We start from the raw sequence: 22,036 nt of genomic DNA on the forward strand, positions 1-22,036 counted from the left end.
GGTGATGTTATGTCTCCTTGAGGCTTAGTGTCCGAGGTCTCAGTTAATTCCTCACTCAAATTGGCTACTGTAGCCTCTTTTATTTCATCAGTCTCTTGGCATTGCAGCACGTCTACCCCACGGAAGAAGCTCTTTGGGCCACTGTCCGGCACACTTTCACTTTCCACAAGTTCACCTTCCAATGTACTATCTGGATTCATCCGTTCCGAGACTGAGGTCGGCAACCCAGATGCTGCCGCAGCTTGTGTCACAATATCCATTTGCATTTCTTCCTCTGGGACACCGCTCACTTCTACGACGATGAGGTCTTCTGATGTACTATCTGGTGCCTCGGAGGCAACTGTGGTGGTCCTGCCGTCGTCTACCACTTCTTGATGCACATATCCCCCCTGCACCAATTCCGAACTCTCTGGGTAACTGACGGACTCAGGGATCCCAATAAGTTCATCTTTTTCTCCTGTATCGCCCGACTTGCTACATGTCACGTTTATGTCATCGCTGGAGCTGATCACTGTGACTTGTTTCACCTCTGCAACCCTGTCATGCTGTTCTGCAACCCTGTAATGCTGTTCTGCAACCCTGTCACGCTGTTCTGCAACCCTGTCACGCTGTTCTGCAACCCCATCACGCTGTTCTGCAAGCCCGTCACGCTGTTCTGCAACCCCGTCACGCTGTTCTGCAAGCCCGTCACGCTGTTCTGCAACCCTGTCATGCTGTTCTGCAACCCTGTCATGCTGTTCTGCAACCCTGTCACGCTGTTCTGCAACCCTGTCATGCTGTTCTGCAACCCCGTCACGCTGTTCTGCAACCCTGTCACGTTGTTCTGCAACCCTGTCACGCTGTTCTGCAACCCCGTCACGCTGTTCTGCAACCCTGTCACGCTGTTCTGCAACCCCGTCATGCTGTTCCATCTGTACAGGGGCAGAACTCTCTGGCACGCCAATAGTGACCACATCCGCTTGGCTGTCTGGAACACAGATTATGTGGTTGGTATCGTTTTCCTCATTCGCCCCTTCCGGCTTCCCAATTGGTACGTTAACTTCATTAGTACGGACGGTTGTTGAATCTTCTTGCACCTCCTGCGGCTCGTTGTTCTGGAAGTGGACTGGAGGAATAGCATCGGGCGTTTCGTCTACATCTATAGTGCTCTCTGGACTACTGATGGCCTCGTACACAACCTGTATTTCATTCATCACACGTTCCGACTGATCAACTGACCTCACCGGTTCTGGCATGGAGTCCGGTGTCGCCGCGGTTGAGGCTCGAGTTATGACGTCAATATCTCCTTGTTGGCCACAAGGGGAAACTATCACTTGATGTCTTCCGTTGACCTCACCCTGACCTTGTACCTCCACGGTTGAGGCTCGAGTTATGACGTCAATATCTCCTTGTTGGCCACACGGGGAAACTATCACTTGATGTCTTCCGTTGACCTCACCCTGACCTTGTACCTCCACGGTTGAGGCTCGAGTTATGACGTCAATATCTCCTTGTTGGCCACACGGGGAAACTATCACTTGATCTCTTCCGCTGACCTCACCCTGACCTTGTACCTCCACGGTTGAGGCTCGAGTTATGACGTCGATATCTCCTCGTTGGCCACACGGGGAAACTATCACTTGATCTCTTCCGTTGACCTCACCCTGACCTTGTACCTCCACGGTTGAGGCTCGAGTTATGACGTCAATATCTCCTTGATGGCCACACAGGGAAACTATCACTTGATCTCTTCCGTTGACCTCACCCTGACCTTTGATACTAGTGTCTGGAATTTCGACTTGAACGTCGGAGATGATGATCGCTGTATCTTCTTTGACTTCACAAATTCCTTGGTTCACCGTTTCCTGTTCGGAGGCAGAAGTCAATACCTCCTCCGTCGACCCAGACATTACATTCACTTCCCCTCGCACATCTGTGGCACAGTCACCGTCTTTCACCGCCTTCCTTTCATTTTCTGTACTTTCAGAATTACCAATCGGTAAACCTTTTTGAACTTCAGACATGGGTGTCGAGACATCACCGACTACCTGGTTCCCTTGGGTTTGTATTAGTTCTTCTGATCCCGGGTCAGATGTTACTTTAGTTTGTAGATCAACATCCTGGTTCCCCTGGCTTTGTATTTCCTCTCCGTGTACTGCGTCAGACCTCTGCTCTAATGTCACTTTTGTCCGCGTATCCCCGTCTTCTCGACTCTCTGGGACTGTGACACGTTCAACTTTCCGTTCAGTTTCCTCACCAGCCTTACCACGTGCCGCTTCAGAGAGAGGGGTGGCAGCTGGTTCTTTCCCCACTCGAGAGCCACGGCGCCGCTGTACTTCTTCTTCAGAGCAGCCTGGGCCGGCAATAGATTCAGTGGACACTGGTGATGTCACTACTTCACACCTTCCCCCCCCGTCCTCAACTCGAGACGTGCTCATTATTATCGACCCGTCATCACCCAAATCAATAACCGTATCTGGCGCCTCACGAGTGACTTTGTTCTGCATAATAATCGATTCAGATTTTGATAACTCTAACGTCACTCGAGTAACGCTACTCTCTGGAGCGCTCACTGTAGTCGTTCGATGTCCTTCTTCACCCCGTTTATCCTCAGGCGTACAATCTGGCAACCTCTGGTCAGAGGCTGTGTTGTGTATCGTTTCCTTTGACAATGCTTTACGTCCCGTCATCGCATCTCCTCCGCCCTCCGAGTCACCGGCCGCCTCTCTGCCTCCTTCACTTTCAGGCATTTCCTTTGACGATGCTGCTAGTCTCTCGTCACTGCTCACATTTTGTCTCTCTGGCTGAGCGATGGACTCTGTTGTGAATTCCTCATTGTTTTCCTCGGCTTCGGACTCAACCTGTGTACTCGGTGAAGTCGAGCATCGGCCATAATTGTGGTCCCTCTGTACAGAATCTGTGGGCGAGGGGGGTGCCTCTTGGCTGGCGTCCTGTGGGTCAGGGTCAGGGCACGGGACAGGGCACGGGTCAGGGACAGGGTCAGTGGCTTCCCTGGCTTGATGCGTGCCCCTCACACCGTTTGAATACTTTCTGATGCACCGGGACTTGTCGCCGTCTCCTCTCCCTTTAAAAAGGTCCGTTTGGCTGCCTTCGCTACTCGACCCGTCGGACTCCGTGGACGGCGGTCTGCGGGGTCTCTTCAGGGACGCTCTGGAGTCGGCTTTCTGAGCAGAATCGTCTCCGCAGGACGAGGCACTCGTGGAGAGCTTGGCTCTTTTGACAGGCGGGTCAGACGAGGTTCTGTTCCTCTCGTCTTCCTCTTCTTCTTCTTCAATCGCCTGCTTTTTCTTGGCTCGCGGAGTCACTGTCCTTGTTTGTAAATTTCCCGTTTCATGGGACTCGCTGTCTGTGGCCGGTGTGCTTATGGATGTCGTGGCCTCCCCGTCGTCGTCGTCCACCTTCCTTATCTTGGCCTGAGGATCGCAAGGAGACGATCCTCTCTTCGGGGCTGGCATTCTGTCAAAAAGAAACACATTTTAGGATAGCGCAATGTCTGGTCAGCGATGCATAATGTAACTATGAAATCAACAGCCATAAACAGGCCTCAATGTGTTGATGTCAACACACCCCCACCTACCCAATCCAATGTACAGTTTCTACGTCAAATGTATATACTTTTTTTTTTTTCTGGACTCTTTTTGTATCACAAACAGTACTGTAATTGCAAATCTGGTATGTCATAAATGTATAGATGTAGCAGTACTGTCTATCTGTATGTCATGTATGTCATGTTACGATGAATTGAAAATGGGGGACCCTGATGTAAACAAGACGAAAGTCTTTCTCTGGTCTGCATCCCCTTATCCTTAACAATTGTATGTATTGAGCTGTACTGTACCCATTCTGCAATCTGTTAATAAAGTTTTCAATGAATCAATCAATCACAGTTTTTGAAGGGGGCATTTACAGAGTGATGAGAACCTACATTGATGATGGGGTAGGGGTATGTGTCATTTTAGTTAGCTAACTAAAGCAAGGCTGGTATGTTCGTGACTGTGAGGGCATGTTAAAACCTCATTCTCCACCCCATTTCCATTACACCAGTTTACTTTGGTAGCCTGCAAGCAAAACTGTTGACTAATGTTGACGCGTTTAGACACAACGTTACTCGGGCAGGAAATCGTAGCTGGTTAGCTTAGTCTCAACATCGTCCGATCTCGGTTCGCACATTAATAAGCAGTCGTTATGGTAACGGGTACATGTTATTAGACAGCGGCCGTGAACGAGACTCCTCTGAGAAGTGGCAGAAATGGGTTAGTTAGCAGAACTGTGGCTAATAAACGAGCTAGCTTGAGTCAACAGTGATGATGGGGGCTAGTTGTGTTAGCTGCTGCGGCTAACTCGCAGTACATAATCAAAAGGAGATGCAGTCAGTCAGTAGCAGAGCAGCTGTTTGGTGAGGAGTCGTCATGAAGACAGGAGGGAGACAATAAAACAAAGACATTCGTCAAGGAAACTCACTTTGATGTTTTCTTCTTCAACAACAGCTGTTTTTTTCCCTCTTTCCTGTGAACAAAAATTAACTGTACTTCCGGGAGGGGAGAATGGCGGAAGTGACGTCACAGCGCCACAGTCAAAATTAACTCCCCGAGGATAAATTTTTACAATAACAACATTATTGTCACATTTGTTTCTATGCTTGAGATTAACTTCATGCTGACGTCTGATTGTTTCTAATGTAAATCGCACTTATGGTAATCCCCCCCCCATTTGAAACAATAGTTTTTTGTTTGTTGATCAGACAAACGAATTAAGAACGATTAAAAGAAAACCATCATTGAGTTCTTATTATCTATAATCCTCCTTTCACATCCTCTAACTTCTTGTTCTAATACATCCTACTGTACAGACACATACTCGCTAGAATGTAGGCCAATGTGTTGTTGTTGAGCAAAAAACACACCTACCTAAATATCTACTTATATTTTTAGTGCCATCTCTTTAGAAATTTGATATTTGTGAGCTTACATTTCCGATAACCAACAAACAGTATCTGCTGATATACTTTTTTCAAAATGATAAATTACACTTTTTTATTTATTTATTTTTAGCAACGTCAGTGAAAACTGAACTTAAAGGGGCACTTCACCTAAAACAATGCTGATTTATTTTGAACATAATCTCACACACGTCCAAAAACTCTTTGATTGATTGATTGAAATATTTATTAACAGATTGCAGAATGGGTACAATACAGTACAATACAATGTAATAAAAAAAGTCAACCAACAAACTCGATTCTTGTACCAGATCTCCTCTCTGGTAAACAAGAATACCCTGAAGACTGGCAGGAGCACTCATTCAAGGGTACTACGACTATGCTTGCACCTCATGGTACCAAAGCACCTCAAAGGTGCTAAAAACAAAATTACAAACATCTCAAAACAAACTGGTCAGACTACTGCTTGACCTTACTCCTAGAACCCACCTCACCCCTGCCCACTTTGACAACCTACTGTAGGATGGCTTAGAGTAGACGACAGAGTACAGCAACTTGCAATGGGCCTGGTCTACAAGATACACTACACGACTAAGGTACCCATGTACATGTCGAAATACTTCCCAAAGGTCAGTGAATACCACGATCACAACACCAGAGGGAGCTCCACAAATCATGTTAAACCCAGATTCGGCTCAAACAAGGGACTAAACACGTTTCGCAATTATGCCACATCAATGTGGAACGCCCTACCCACAGCTGTAAAGGAATGTGCATCACTACCCACTTTCAAAACCACTCTCAAAGAGCACCTACGAGAGACTGCAATTCGAAACTGGCCCCTGTAAATGTCCTAACGCAACCCCCTCCGATGTACAATAAATGTCCTAACCCAATAATACACGAGACCCTCTTCTTGGGACCAAGTAAGGTTTAGTCGATAATCCAATGTACAGTTACCCCCCCCCCCACCTCCAATGTAGTTTCCCCCCCTACCTACCAACCTCCTCCAATGTAGTTTCTTCGTCAAATGTATATACTCTTTTTTAGACTATTCTTGTATCAAAAACAGTACTGTATTTGTAAATCTGGTATGTCATAAATGTATAGATGTAGCAGTACTGTCTATCTGTATGTCATGTAATGATGAATAGAAAATGGGGGACCCTGATGTAAACAAGACGAAAGTCTTTCTCTGGTCTGCATCTGGTGTGTTAACAATTGTGTGTATTGAGCTGTACTGTATTGTACCCATTCTGCAATCTGTTAATACAATTTTCAATCAATCAATCAATCAATCAATCAATCAATCAAGTACAGCTCAATACAAAACAAACTGCTAAGAGGATGCAGACCAGAAAAATAACTTTAGTCTTGTTTACATAGGGGTCCCCCATTTTCAATTCATCATGTTTGAGTTTCATTTAGTTTGAGTTAGAGAGTAAATTAGTTTGAATACGGCCACCAGTGATGTCATCGGGATATTGAATCAGTGTTAATTACAGCTCAATGATAAGGTAGCAGTCCCTATAAGACAAGGTATTGCTATTTTTTTCATCTAAATAATTGTATTTGGCTGTAATTAACATAACACAAGGATCATATGTCCCAGATGACATCACTGGTGGCCATATTCAAACTCATTTACTCTCAATAACTGTCAAACTAAATGAATGTGCAAAACTGTTTAGAATCTTTGGCTGCATGTGAGATTATGTGTAAAATAAATCAGCATTGTTTTTGGTGAAATGCCCCTTTAAAGCAGTTTCTTAATTCTAGTGTTGGGGAAAATGTGTATGAGGTGGACTAGTTTAATATAGGTCAACTAGCAGTGCTGAAAGACGGTCTGGCTGACGTTCTTAAAACAATTTGGAACAGATGGACATTTCAGTACGGCATGTTGTGTGCTGGTAATCTCGTACATTGTATGCTTTCATATCTTGTTATTTTCTCTCTTTCACACAGGCACAGCACACACACAATACACACATACAATACACATACGTCTGTACGCAGACGCACGCACACACAGACACACACACACATACACACACACACACACACACACACACACATCTCACTCTCTACATCATATCGTGTGTGGACATCATATCTTGTTTATCTCTCTTCATGTTCTCTCTCCGATGTTAAATCTACGTATCATCTTAATGTACGTCATGTCAGATCTGACATGATATGATACGTCATCATATCTGTCATGGGGGGGCAGGACTGGGAGGGGATTTAGGGGACAGGCAAAGGGATTGGGGACAGAGTGTTTTTTGTTCAAGCTGTGGTGATCCTCTGCTCGACCCATAGCTCTTGCTGTTAAGAACTTCTTTTCTTAAATAAATTACCTATTTGTTACAATTGGAAATATCGTCTCCTGCTGTGTTAAACAACCTTTCCACAACACTAGCAAAACTATTGCTAACCACACAAATAACTAACCTTATGGTTAAAAGAACGTCAGATATAATTACATGTTTGTCGATAATGATGTCGGTAAAAGGCTAATATCAGCTGGTCATCTATCTAGCCCTGGTAATAATAACATGACACATGAATCTTTACAGGGGTGACAGAATGAGTTGCTACACAGTTTTTATTTGACATAATTTTTACTTTAACTTCAGACAAAATATTGTCAGGCAGAACGAACAAGTATTGAAATAGTTAAATATACACAGTTGATACAATGTAAGTGTTATTCATTTAGCAACTGTTACAATGGATATTCACTACCTAGGCCAGTGGTTCTCATTTTCATGTCAAACTACACTGGTAAACATCAGGCAGAAGACCCCTACACTGATAAACATCAGGCAGAAGACCCCTACACTGGTAAACATCAGGCAGAAGACCCCTACACTGATAAACATCAGGCAGAAGACCCCTACACTGATAAACATCAGGCAGAAGACCCCTACACTGATAAACATCAGGCAGAAGACCCCTACACTGATAAACATCAGGCAGAAGACCCCTACACTGATAAACATCAGGCAGAAGACCCCTACACTGATAAACATCAGGCAGAAGACCCCTACACTGGTAAACATCAGGCAGAAGACCCCTACACTGATAAACATCAGGCAGAAGACCCCTACACTGATAAACATCAGGCAGAAGACCCCTACACTGATAAACATCAGGCAGAAGACCCCTACACTGGTAAACATCAGGCAGAAGACCCCTACACTGATAAACATCAGGCAGAAGACCCCTACACTGATAAACATCAGGCAGAAGACCCCTACACTGATACACATCAGACAGAATACCTCTACACTGTCTATATACTGTAGGTGGGGAGATGACAGAAGACAGATTGAAACCCATGATTAGAGTAGTCACTTTTACAGTATACATTCTCTCACTGTGTTAACTTCTAGTGGTCGAAACAGTGACATTAAGCTGTTTCTGGGGACCCCCTGGACTCTCCTCAAGGACCCCTGGGGGTTCCGGGACCCTTCGTTGAAAACCACTGACACGGACCGTGGAGGCTTTTCTCCAAAGCTCCTTACAACACAACAAGAGTGCATATATGGGGCAACAGTGGCTAAGGACGTAGAGCGCTCATCTGGTAATCGGAAGGTTCCCGGTTAGATTCCGGCTCCTTCCGGTGGCGTGTCGGTGGCCCCTTGCATGGTCGCCTCCGCCGTCGGTGTGAATATGTGAGTGAATGGGTGAATGTGAGGCATACGTCGTAAAACGCTTTGGATAAAAACGCTAAAAGTGCTATGTAAATAAATATAAATGCAGTCCATTTATACATTAATAGCATGGCAGGCACCAGTGGGCTCTATGCTTTCAGCTGTACAACTCAGACTGTACTACATGCCAGTGTAGTCATACAGTAGCTATACTGTACATGCCAGTGTAGTCACAGGACTATATTGTACACGTCAGAGTAGTCACAAGACTATATTGTACATGCCAATGTAGAGACAGGACTATACTTTACATGCCAATGTAGTCACAGGACTCACAGGTCACGGAGGTCAATGGACAAAAACTATTGAGATATACAGAACTAATCAAATGTTCTCCATTACAGAGATCTACAGTAACATGCTTCTATGTGTCAAAAAAATGCAGCAAATCAGGTAACTTTGCTTTGATTTCTAGCAGGTAACATGTTTCTTGGTATTGGCTTTTTAGTAGTGGAGACATTCTCAGTTACCAATACTCAGCCTGGTATCACACCCATATTTTGAAATTGTATTTAATTTTTTATTTCACCAGGCAAGTCATTCCCAGTATCGGCATCGGTGCATCCATACTATATTCTTACAATCACTGATCAGTAAACTGTCAGCGAGGGAGTAAGATCAACAATAATAATACTGTACAGTGTGTGTGTGTGTGTGTGTGTGTGTGTGTGTGTGTGTGTGTGTGTGTGTGTGTGTGTGTGTGTGTGTGTGTGTGTGTGTGTATGTATGTGTGAGAAATGCTATATTTTCATCTCCAGAATCCCACTTCCTGGTCCTCTCCTCTTTGCACTGCATATGTTACAGAACTGCACACAAGGGATCTGAGAAGGAAGAAATATATAGATATAATAACAGAGGCTGTTACAAGAGTATTATAACTAAAATATATAGATATAATAACAGAGGCTGTTACAAGAGTATTATAACTAAAATATATAGATATAATAACAGAGGCTGTTACAAGAGTATTATAACTAAAATATATATAATAACATAGGCTGTTACAAGATTATTATAACAAAAATATATATAATAATAACATAGGCTGTTACAAGATTATTATAACAAAACAAAAAAATAATTAACATAGGCTGTTACAAGATTATTAGAACTGATAGGTATCTATCTTCTTGTCTGACTCTGGAGAAGACTGTAAGTGCACTTCCCATAATGTTGGCGTGTTCCTTTAAGTACGTACCATTCCTGGAGATGGTAAACACTCTTTGTGAAACATGTGTCTGCAGTTAAACACCACCACGCTGAAGGGCTGCGCCATGTCTGGAATACAGGAGAGAAACCATCAACGCACAACCAACGCACTACATGCTAAGATAGAGGCTTTACACTGGCAATGGAACAAGAGCCCCACCTGATGGTAAGATTGTGGCATGGCACGATTCACATATGTTCTCCTCTGAAAGACAAACCCACAACAGTCATATTACATTATATCTCAAGCTTGTGAACGCACACTAGGGCTGTCACTTTCCCCCCAAGTTTCAACCAATCCAAAGTAAAAAGAGAATTTGTTCAATCTAATTAAAACTTTTATGACATCAGGGTCCTCTCTATTATAACCCCCCACTCTGACAGCCCCCTGCCAACAAAAAGTGACAGCCCTTAGCAGCCCACGCACAGACACATGCACCCACCGTCCAGCCTAACTCCTCGCATTTGGGTTCTGTGCATCTTCTGGAGCAGAGAGAGAGAGTCCGCCACCAGTATCTTCTTACACCCCTCTCTCAGCAGAATCTGAGGAGACGAGGAGACAGAAGACATCCAGGGAGTTGGTTATAAGATAAGATAAGATGATCCTTTATTAATCCCCTTGGGGAAATTCAGGTGTCAAAGCAGCATGGGGGGATACAGAGCTTCACAGTCCTATACAGTCCAGTATCTATATACAGTACACTATAGATACAATATAAAATATAAATACAATATAAAAAGTACAAAATAGTCCAGTGAGTGCATGTGGATATGAGTCTCTGGTTCTCACGTCCCGAGTTCTGACAATGATAGTTCTCCTGGCAGCAGAGCCGGCCGTCCGAGCCCTTGGTTGTAGAGCCTGATGGCTGCCGGTATAAAGGACCGGCCCAGGCGGTTTGTGGTGTGTCGGGGGGGGGATGAGACTTTGGCTGAACGGGCTCTTCATTCTGGCTAGCTCCTCATAGAGGGGGTGGGAGGGGTTCTCCAGGATGGCTTCTAGCTTTTTACTCATCCCCCTCTCAGCCACCACCTATAGATTATCCAGCTCACCACCCACTACGGAGCTAGCTTTCTTCTTATATTATTAGTATAACTTTAAAGGAGACATATTATGGAACAATTAGCTTAGTCTTGGTATGGATTTGTCAGTCTGAAATGTTAGGCAAAAATGACACATGTACTCCTTGCTGTTTGGACAGGGTGTGAAGTATTCAGGTTAACAAGCCTAAACAAGCTGTTCAGAATCGCTTCCCCTCGATGAGGTCACAATGGGTTGAATTAGCTTTGACCGATCGATTAGCTGTGTTTTTGGAGTCAGGAGCACTGCCTACCTAATGTACTGTCCAGTTTGTAAAGGTGTCTTACTCTTGGGTGTGGGGCAGCCAGGCAGGGAAGGACATAATGAATTGAAAATGTAGTGTTATTATTATATATAATATTGTTATGATAGTGATTTAACTCATAGGACACTATGACGGTACCCATGGTGATTTAACTCCTAAGACCACTAGTCTATGACAGTACCTATGGTGATTTAACTCCTAGGAGACTATGATAGTTATGATGGTGATTTAACTCATAGGACACTATAACAGTACTCATGGTGATTTAACATAATGTCACATCTTACCTGTGCAACTGTATAGGTTAAAGTGATGTCACATCTTACCTGTGCAACGGTATAGGTTAACATGATGATATCACACCACTTTTACATGTTTTATGTGTCTATGTGATGTGTTGTGGTGTCATGTGTCTTTACGCTGTCTGTATGATACATGTCTGAACACTTCGTTCCCCCCCCCCCCCCCCCCCTACAAGGACCACAATGGAAATAAGCTCTGAGCTTTTTTGTGTCGATCCTTGGCAGTATTCCAGACTGTGCTTGTCACATGTTATTAATATATTTTCAAAATAAAATCAAACAATCAATCAACTCCTAGGACACTATGACAGTACTCATGGTGATTTAACTCCTAGGACACTATGACAGTACTCATGGTGATTTAACTCCTAGGACACTATGACAGTACTCATGGTGATTTAACTCCTAGGACACTATGACAGTACCCATGGTGATTTAACTCCTAAGACACTATGACAGTACTCATGGTGATTTAACTCCTAGGACACTATGACAGTACTCATGGTGATTTAACTCCTAGGACACTATGACAGTACTCATGGTGATTTAACTCCTAGGACACTATGACAGTACTCATGTTGATTTAACTCCTAAGACACTATGACAGTACTCATGGTGATTTAACTCCTAAGACACTATGACAGTACTCATGGTGATTTAACTCCTAAGACACTATGACAGTACTCATGGTGATTTAACTCCTAAGACACTATGACAGTACTCATGGTGATTTAACTCCTAAGACACTATGACAGTACTCATGGTGATTTAACTCCTAAGACACTATGACAGTACTCATGGTGATTTAACTCCTAAGACACTATGACAGTACTCATGGTGATTTAACTCCTAAGACACTATGACAGTACTCATGGTGATTTAACTCCTAAGACACTATGACAGTACTCATGGTGATTTAACTCCTAAGACACTATGACAGTACTCATGGTGATTTAACTCCTAGGACACTATGACAGTACTCATGGTGATTTAACTCCTAAGACACTATGACAGTACTCATGGTGATTTAACTCCTAAGACACTATGACAGTACTCATGGTGATTTAACTCCTAAGACACTATGACAGTACCTATGGTGATTTAACTCCTAAGACACTATGACAGTACTCATGGTGATTTAACTCCTAAGACACTATGACAGTACTCATGGTGATTTAACTCCTAGGACACTATGACAGTACTCATGGTGATTTAACTCCTAAGACACTATGACAGTACTCATGGTGATTTAACTCCTAAGACACTATGACAGTACTCATGGTGATTTAACTCCTAAGACACTATGACAGTACTCATGGTGATTTAACTCCTAAGACACTATGACAGTACTCATGGTGATTTAACTCCTAAGACACTATGACAGTACCCATGGTGATTTAACTCATAGGATACTATGACATGATATGGGTAATTTCTTTTATTCAGAGCTATAAGTCCTACATTTAAATAAAACTAATTTGGATGAAATATCTCAAATAAAAAGTCTTTGAGGCCACATCGGTGACTAACTCCATGTCAATGGACCAAGCTCAAAGAGTGTCTCTTGATGACATCACAAGTTCAAGTCTTCATGGCCATTCTGTTTTGGGGTGGATCTTCCCTTTAAGAAGCACCGATGTACGGTAAATTACCTTTCGACGTCAAAATCCAGCTGGGGTTAGAGCAAAAACCCTGGATGTCACGCAAAATGGGGAGTGGCCGAATTTGGCTATGGGCCTTCCCAGAGAAACAGAGTGACCGAGATTGGCTTAGTTAGTTAGTCTAATCTCAGCTAAAGGAACACACCAGCATTATGGGAAACGTACTGACCGTCTTCTCCTAGTTTAACACAAATTAATGGAAGCTGATACGGACCAGAGAGAATAGAGAATAGAATAGACTTTTAATTGTCATTGCTAGGGATGTCCGATATTATCGGCCGACCGATATTATCGGCCGATATCGGCAGTAAAATGTGATATCGGAAAATATCGGTATCGGTAAAAATAAAATAAAAACAATAATTTTTTTTTTTTTTTTTTTTTTACATTTATTTAACCTTTATTTACCCAGGCAAGCAAGTAAGAACCAATTCTTATTTTATTTATTGTCAAAAGTATGCATGTTGGTTTAATTCAACAACAAGAGATATGTAATATTAATTTAAACTTTTTTAATTATCATATTTTGCACAGATAATGCTTACATTTAGAAAGCCTTTTGAATGCATCCAGTGAAATTATTAGTTACCTGAAATTATTCAGTTTTTTTGGGGGGAAACCCTGCATATATCGGTATCGGTATCAGTATCGGAAATTAAGAGTTGGACAATATCGAAATATCGGTATCGGTAAAAAAGCCAATATCGAGCATCTCTAGTCATTGCACAGTATACAACGAAATTTCGGGGGAGCTCCCACAGACCGTAGTACAATATTGGTATCCGTGTTCTGGACATTGGTATCCATGTTCTGGTTCTGGAGAAGGCAGTAAGCGTACTTCCCATAATGTCGGCGTGTTCCTGTGTTGGTGTGTTCCTTTAGTGTCGGTGTGTGTTCCTTTAAGCAGTGTTGCCTCTAACCTGCAGATTGTAATCCTGGAGGATCTTGACCAGTGAGTCACGGAGGTTTGGGATCTCCATGCCCTCCTTTATACGATGGATCAGCAGGATGGGATCCACATGAGTCCCAATGTTATTGAGGAGGCCTGTAATGAAGGCTAGAGAGAGAGAGAGAGAGAGAGAGAGAGAGAGAGAGAGAGAGAGAGAGAGAGAGAGAGAGAGAGAGAGAGAGATAGAGAGAGAGAGAGAGAGAGAGAGAGAGAGAGAGAGAGAGAGAGAGAGATAAGATGATATTTACGTGAGTCAAAAACCATGAGTTGCATTTTATAGATCACACAAATTACCATTTAAAAGGGATAGTTGTGATTTCTGGAACCCTAGTCCCATTTCTTACTTATGATGATGATGAGTTGATCAGTAGAGTCCTTTCTCAGCACAATACATGCTGTTCCTCATACTAGCTCCAGAAAGGATCCACAGAGCACACAAAGTAGATTTCAGTGAGCCTCAGTCAGCTTGTACAGACAGCAGCTCGACCCCATTGACTTTGCATTGGTTTGTGGCTAACTATCCAGAGCTAGTATGAGGACCAGCATGGATTGTGCTGAGAAAGGACTCAACATCATCATCATCGTAAGAAATAAGGCCATGGGGTCCAAAAATCCGAACTATCCCTTTAATATCTGTTTTTTTATTTAACTCAGGAATAGAAAAACACCCTCAGAGTAAATGATATAACTCAACAGAAAGAAAGTATCGCCTGTGTGTATAAATTGACATGTATTTCAGAGAAAGAGAAAGAGAGAGAAGCACAAAGGGAAGGAGTACGTGGCTTGTCGATGGAGTACGAGATGAGGTCCTCCCAGAGCTCGGCATCATCCTGCTCCTTGGCAAACTCAATGGCCTTGTCCACGTCCCCCAGCTCCTCCATGATCATCTGCAGGGCCCGCCTGCAGTTCCCCATCCTGCCTGAGAGAGGAGCCACCAGGACATTCACTTTTTTTCTTTTTTCACAAGGTTATTTTTAAAGATCCCCTCCAGTCAAAAAAAAGTTTTTCTATGGTTAAAGGAACACGCCAACATTTTGGGAGATTCGCTTACCGTCTTCTCCAGAGAGAGACAATAAGATAGATGCCAGTTTGCTCTCTGTGCGTTCAGTAGAAAGCTATCTGGCTGCACGTTAGCCTAGCTTAGCACAATGAATGGAAGCGGACAGTGCCGGTTAGCCTAGGCATTGTCCAACTAACACATCTCCCGAAGGCTAACCGGCACTGTCCGCTTCCATTAATTGTGCTAAGCTAGGCTAACGTGCAGACAGATAGCAGAACACTGGAAATTAATTCCCCCAAAATACTTCCCACATTGCTCATCCTTGTGCCACACACACGCGCGCGCACGCGGGCTACCGAATGCATAATGTAGGCTCCACCTACCGCAGACATAATAAAGAGGAAGATGAGTTGTTTAATTGGTGTGCAGACTAGTTTTGGCTCGCTGCTAAATTAATTACAGTAACCATAAGGGTGTCAATTACTTGACTCTAAATTGTTGTTATTCCAAATGAGTCACAGTGAGGAAACGGTAGTTAATGAATAACTTACTGAGCAGGAAGACGGTCTCCTCCACAAAGTTCCTCTGCTGACAAATCTCCAGAGCCTGAGAGGAGAATCATTTTGTTTTGTTTAAAAGAAGAATGCTTTTTGCACCAAAGCAGGTGTGAAAGCCAAGCGACTTGTCTCTAAACAGCTGTTTTGCACTCTATTAAACAGCAAACACTCAGTTCTCATTCATTTAAATGTCGGGTCTAGGGCTGCAACTAACAACTATTTTGATAATGGATTAATCTGTCGATTAATCGATCAGATAAAAAGAATAATTGTATGCAAAAAAACAAAACGTTATTACTTGTCTTGTGCAATGTTCTTTCAAACAACTTGCAAATTGATGTTTATAAAAAAAAAATTACTCTTCAGTTTGAAAGGAGCTGAATGGTTTAAATAATAATGAATAAAAACATAAAACACAAACTAAGTGTTAACAGGCTTTGCTATACATCAAATGGCTTCAACAACAGGCCATAGAGGTGCATCATAACATAGTTCCAACTATTTTTATAATCGATTAGTTGTTGCCCTAGTCGGGTCACATGGATTTCCCATCTTCAATATGGGGCCAGCTGTGAAAACCAGTTGGAAACCCAAGACATAGCTAATAATACAATGATATATTATTTACAATATATTATGACACACCATGTTATAATATATTATTGCAATATTATGACAATACAATTATATATGATATTATTACAATATTATGATGACATACTATTATATAATTTATTATGACAATATATTATGACATATCATGAAATAAGATATTATTACAATGTATTATGACACACCATGTTATAATATATTATTACAATAGATTATGACAATACAATTATATTTGATATTATTACAATATATTATGACATAATATGATATAATTTATTATTACAATACATTATGACATATCACGAAATAAGATATTACAATATATTATGACAATACAATTATAGATGATATTATTACAATATATTATGACATACCATGCTATATTATATTATGACATTATATTATGACATACCATGCTATATCATATATATTATGCCTTGCTACACTATACCATACCTTTTCCAGTGGGCAGTGTGTGCTGTCTCTCAGGAAGGGGAGCAGGTTGGGCCGGTCGTACTCGGCGTACAGGCCGATCTGTCTCTCGTGGTACTTCTGTCCTCGGTGGTGGTCCCTCTTGAACAGCTTGTGGAGGTACTGCGGGGACGGAGGTCAAGCAGAGGAAGACCAGCTTCAGCAAAACCTCCATCCCCTCTGCCATACACACTCAAAACCTCCATCCCCTCTGCCATACGCACTCAAAACCTCCATCCCCTCTGCCATACGCACTCAAAACCTCCATCCCCTCTGCCATACGCACTCAAAACCTCCATCCCCTCTGCCATACACACTCAAACCCTCCATCCCCTCTGCCATACACACTCAAAACCTCCATCCCCTCTGCCATACACACTCAAAACCTCCATCCCCTCTGCCATACACACTCAAAACCTTCACCCCCTCTGCCATACGCACTCAAAACCTCCATCCCCTCTGCCATACACACTCAAAACCTCCATCCCCTCTGCCATACACACTCAAAACCTCCACCCCCTCTGCCATACACACTCAAAACTTTCACCCCCTCTGCCATACACACTCAAAACCTCCATCCCCTCTGCCATACACACTCAAAACCTCCATCCCCTCTGCCATACGCACTCAAAACCTCCATCCCCTCTGCCATACGCACTCAAAACCTCCATCCCGTCTGCCATACACACTCAAAACCTCCACCCCCTCTGCCATACACTCAAAACTTTCACCCCCTCTGCCATACGCACTCAAAACCTCCATCCCCTCTGCCATACACACTCAAAACCTCCATCCCCTCTGCCATACACACTCAAAACCTCCATCCCCTCTGCCATACACACTCAAAACCTCCATCCCCTCTGCCATAGGCACTCAAAACCTCCATCCCCTCTGCCATACACACTCAAAACCTCCATCCCCTCTGCCATACGCACTCAAAACCTCCATCCCCTCTGCCATACGCACTCAAAACCTCCATCCCCTCTGCCATACACACTCAAAACCTCCATCCCCTCTGCCATACACACTCAAACCCCACCCCCCACATCTGTGCAATTTCTGGTATATGACAAGTAAACATTTTGTATATTTCTCCATACTGAAAGTATATTTTTAGTATTAAGGGTGTTCAAAGTATAGTTATATTGGATGCACTCAGGAAAGAGGCTTTGATTATTTCACGTTTGAGTGGCGGGATCTTTAAAAAGGGGCTCCTACTGTGTAGCGAGTGTATATTGGTCAAGTATATTGTGAATGACTGATGTCAGCTCACCACATGCAGGAGCTCAGGCCTGTCCGACAGCTCTTCCACCACTTTGTCTGTCTGCAGCACGGAGGAGTGGACAGGAGACGGGAGGAGACAGAAGACAGAATCAGTGGACACAGCATGGAGGAAGAAGAAGACAGGGTCAGTGGACAAGAGGAGGAGACAGAAGACAGGGTCAGTGGACAAGAGGAGGAGGAAGAAGACAGGGTCAGTGGACAAGAGGAGGAGGAGACAGAAGACAGGGTCAGTGGACAAGAGGAGGAGGAAGACAGGGTCAGTGGACAAGAGGAGGAGGAAGAAGACAGGGTCAGTGGACAAGAGGAGGAGGAAGAAGAAGACAGGGTCAGTGGACAAGAGGAGGAGGAAGAAGAAGACAGGGTCAGTGGACAAGAGGAGGAAGAAGAAGACAGGGTCAGTGGACAAGAGGAGGAGGAGGAAGACAGGGTCAGTGGACAAGAGGAGGAGGAAGAAGAAGACAGGGTCAGTGGACAAGAGGAGGAGGAAGAAGACAGGGTCAGTGGACAAGAGGAGGAGGAAGAAGACAGGGTCAGTGGACAAGAGGAGGAAGAAGAAGACAGGGTCAGTGGACAAGAGGAGGAGGAAGAAGACAGGGTCAGTGGACAAGAGGAGGAGGAAGAAGAAGACAGGGTCAGTGGACAAGAGGAGGAGGAAGAAGACAGGGTCAGTGGACAAGAGGAGGAGGAAGAAGAAGACAGGGTCAGTGGACAAGAGGAGGAGGAAGAAGACAGGGTCAGTGGACAAGAGGAGGAGGAAGAAGAAGACAGGGTCAGTGGACAAGAGGAGGAGGAGGAAGAAGACAGGGTCAGTGGACAAGAGGAGGAGGAAGAAGAAGACAGGGTCAGTGGACAAGAGGAGGAGGAAGAAGACAGGGTCAGTGGACAAGAGGAGGAGGAGGAAGAAGACGGGGTCAGTGGACAAGAGGAGGAGGAGGAAGAAGACAGGGTCAGTGGACAAGAGGAGGAGGAGGAAGACGACAGGGTCAGTGGACAAGAGGAGGAGGAGGAGGAAGACAGGGTCAGTGGACAAGAGGAGGAAGAAGAAGACAGGGTCAGTGGACAAGAGGAGGAGGAAGAAGAAGACAGGGTCAGTGGACAAGAGGAGGAGGAAGAAGACAGGGTCAGTGGACAAGAGGAGGAGGAGGAAGAAGACGGGGTCAGTGGACAAGAGGAGGAGGAAGAAGACAGGGTCAGTGGACAAGAGGAGGAGGAAGAAGACAGGGTCAGTGGACAAGAGGAGGAGGAAGAAGACAGGGTCAGTGGACAAGAGGAGGAGGAAGAAGAAGACAGGGTCAGTGGACAAGAGGAGGAAGAAGAAGACAGGGTCAGTGGACAAGAGGAGGAAGAAGAAGAAGACAGGGTCAGTGGACAAGAGGAGGAGGAGGAAGAAGACGGGGTCAGTGGACAAGAGGAGGAGGAAGAAGACAGGGTCAGTGGACAAGAGGAGGAGGAAGAAGACAGGGTCAGTGGACAAGAGGAGGAGGAAGAAGACAGGGTCAGTGGACAAGAGGAGGAGGAAGAAGACAGGGTCAGTGGACAAGAGGAGGAGGAGGAGGAAGACAGGGTCAGTGGACAAGAGGAGGAGGAAGAAGAAGACAGGGTCAGTGGACAAGAGGAGGAGGAAGAAGACAGGGTCAGTGGACAAGAGGAGGAGGAGGAAGAAGACGGGGTCAGTGGACAAGAGGAGGAGGAAGAAGACAGGGTCAGTGGACAAGAGGAGGAGGAGGAAGACAGGGTCAGTGGACAAGAGGAGGAGGAAGAAGACAGGGTCAGTGGACAAGAGGAGGAGGAAGAAGACAGGGTCAGTGGACAAGAGGAGGAGGAGGAAGAAGACAGGGTCAGTGGACAAGAGGAGGAGGAGGAAGAAGACAGGGTCAGTGGACAAGAGGAGGAGGAAGAAGACAGGGTCAGTGGACAAGAGGAGGAAGAAGAAGACAGGGTCAGTGGACAAGAGGAGGAGGAAGAAGACAGGGTCAGTGGACAAGAGGAGGAGGAAGAAGACAGGGTCAGTGGACAAGAGGAGGAGGAAGAAGACAGGGTCAGTGGACAAGAGGAGGAGGAAGAAGACAGGGTCAGTGGACAAGAGGAGGAGGAGGAAGACAGGGTCAGTGGACAAGAGGAGGAGGAGGAAGAAGACGGGGTCAGTGGACAAGAGGAGGAAGAAGAAGAAGACAGGGTCAGTGGACAAGAGGAGGAGGAGGAAGAAGACAGGGTCAGTGGACAAGAGGAGGAGGAAGAAGACAGGGTCAGTGGACAAGAGGAGGAAGAAGAAGACAGGGTCAGTGGACAAGAGGAGGAGGAGGAAGAAGACAGGGTCAGTGGACAAGAGGAGGAGGAGGAAGAAGACAGGGTCAGTGGACAAGAGGAGGAGGAGGAAGACAGGGTCAGTGGACAAGAGGAGGAGGAGGAAGACAGGGTCAGTGGACAAGAGGAGGAGGAGGAGGAAGACAGGGTCAGTGGACAAGAGGAGGAGGAAGAAGACAGGGTCAGTGGACAAGAGGAGGAGGAGGAAGAAGACAGGGTCAGTGGACAAGAGGAGGAGGAGGAAGACAGGGTCAGTGGACAAGAGGAGGAGGAGGAAGACAGGGTCAGTGGACAAGAGGAGGAGGAGGAGGAAGACAGGGTCAGTGGACAAGAGGAGGAGGAAGAAGACAGGGTCAGTGGACAAGAGGAGGAGGAGGAAGAAGACAGGGTCAGTGGACAAGAGGAGGAGGAAGAAGACAGGGTCAGTGGACAAGAGGAGGAGGAAGAAGACAGGGTCAGTGGACAAGAGGAGGAGGAGGAAGAAGACAGGGTCAGTGGACAAGAGGAGGAGGAGGACGACAGGGTCAGTGGACAAGAGGAGGAGGAGGAAGAAGACAGGGTCAGTGGACAAGAGGAGGAGGAAGAAGACAGGGTCAGTGGACAAGAGGAGGAGGAGGAAGACAGGGTCAGTGGACAAGAGGAGGAGGAGGAAGAAGACGGGGTCAGTGGACAAGAGGAGGAAGAAGAAGACAGGGTCAGTGGACAAGAGGAGGAGGAGGAAGAAGACAGGGTCAGTGGACAAGAGGAGGAGGAAGAAGACAGGGTCAGTGGACAAGAGGAGGAGGAGGAAGAAGACAGGGTCAGTGGACAAGAGGAGGAGGAGGAAGAAGACAGGGTCAGTGGACAAGAGGAGGAGGAGGAAGAAGACAGGGTCAGTGGACAAGAGGAGGAGGAGGAAGACAGGGTCAGTGGACAAGAGGAGGAGGAGGAAGACAGGGTCAGTGGACAAGAGGAGGAGGAGGAGGAAGACAGGGTCAGTGGACAAGAGGAGGAGGAAGAAGAAGACAGGGTCAGTGGACAAGAGGAGGAGGAAGAAGACAGGGTCAGTGGACAAGAGGAGGAGGAAGAAGACAGGGTCAGTGGACAAGAGGAGGAGGAAGAAGACAGGGTCAGTGGACAAGAGGAGGAGGAAGAAGACAGGGTCAGTGGACAAGAGGAGGAGGAAGAAGACAGGGTCAGTGGACAAGAGGAGGAGGAAGAAGACAGGGTCAGTGGACAAGAGGAGGAGGAGGAAGAAGACAGGGTCAGTGGACAAGAGGAGGAGGAGGACGACAGGGTCAGTGGACAAGAGGAGGAGGAGGAAGAAGACAGGGTCAGTGGACAAGAGGAGGAGGAAGAAGACAGGGTCAGTGGACAAGAGGAGGAGACAGAAGACAGGGTCAGTGGACAAGAGGAGGAGGAAGAAGACAGGGTCAGTGGACAAGAGGAGGAGGAAGACGACAGGGTCAGTGGACAAGAGGAGGAGGAAGAAGACAGGGTCAGTGGACAAGAGGAGGAGGAAGAAGACAGGGTCAGTGGACAAGAGGAGGAGGAAGAAGACAGGGTCAGTGGACAAGAGGAGGAGGAAGAAGACAGGGTCAGTGGACAAGAGGAGGAGGAAGAAGACAGGGTCAGTGGACAAGAGGAGGAGGAAGAAGACAGGGTCAGTGGACAAGAGGAGGAGACAGAAGACAGGGTCAGTGGACAAGA

The 22,036-nt window shown here is 45.2% G+C and overlaps 1 protein-coding gene across 1 annotated transcript in view; it reads right to left on the reverse strand.

Annotated features, from left to right (window-relative positions):
• Positions 1–8,081: 8,081 nt before the first annotated feature.
• The window catches only part of vps41 (VPS41 subunit of HOPS complex), a 51,579-nt gene continuing 37,624 nt past the window's right edge, over positions 8,082–22,036 (reverse strand). Inside the window, exons 20-28 of the mRNA XM_084326247.1 lie at positions 18,033–18,083; positions 16,745–16,882; positions 15,671–15,725; positions 14,898–15,038; positions 14,091–14,227; positions 10,308–10,407; positions 10,025–10,069; positions 9,854–9,933; positions 8,082–9,476 (exon numbers count right to left, since the gene is read on the reverse strand). Coding sequence (XP_084182373.1) covers positions 9,396–9,476; positions 9,854–9,933; positions 10,025–10,069; positions 10,308–10,407; positions 14,091–14,227; positions 14,898–15,038; positions 15,671–15,725; positions 16,745–16,882; positions 18,033–18,083 — 828 coding nt within the window. The 3' untranslated portion in view covers positions 8,082–9,395. The remainder of the gene's footprint in view (positions 9,477–9,853; positions 9,934–10,024; positions 10,070–10,307; positions 10,408–14,090; positions 14,228–14,897; positions 15,039–15,670; positions 15,726–16,744; positions 16,883–18,032; positions 18,084–22,036) is intronic.

The sequence above is a fragment of the Notolepis coatsorum genome (assembly GCF_963971535.1).
Source record: "Notolepis coatsorum genome assembly, chromosome: 12".
Classification (NCBI taxonomy): Eukaryota; Metazoa; Chordata; class Actinopteri; order Aulopiformes; family Paralepididae; genus Notolepis; species Notolepis coatsorum.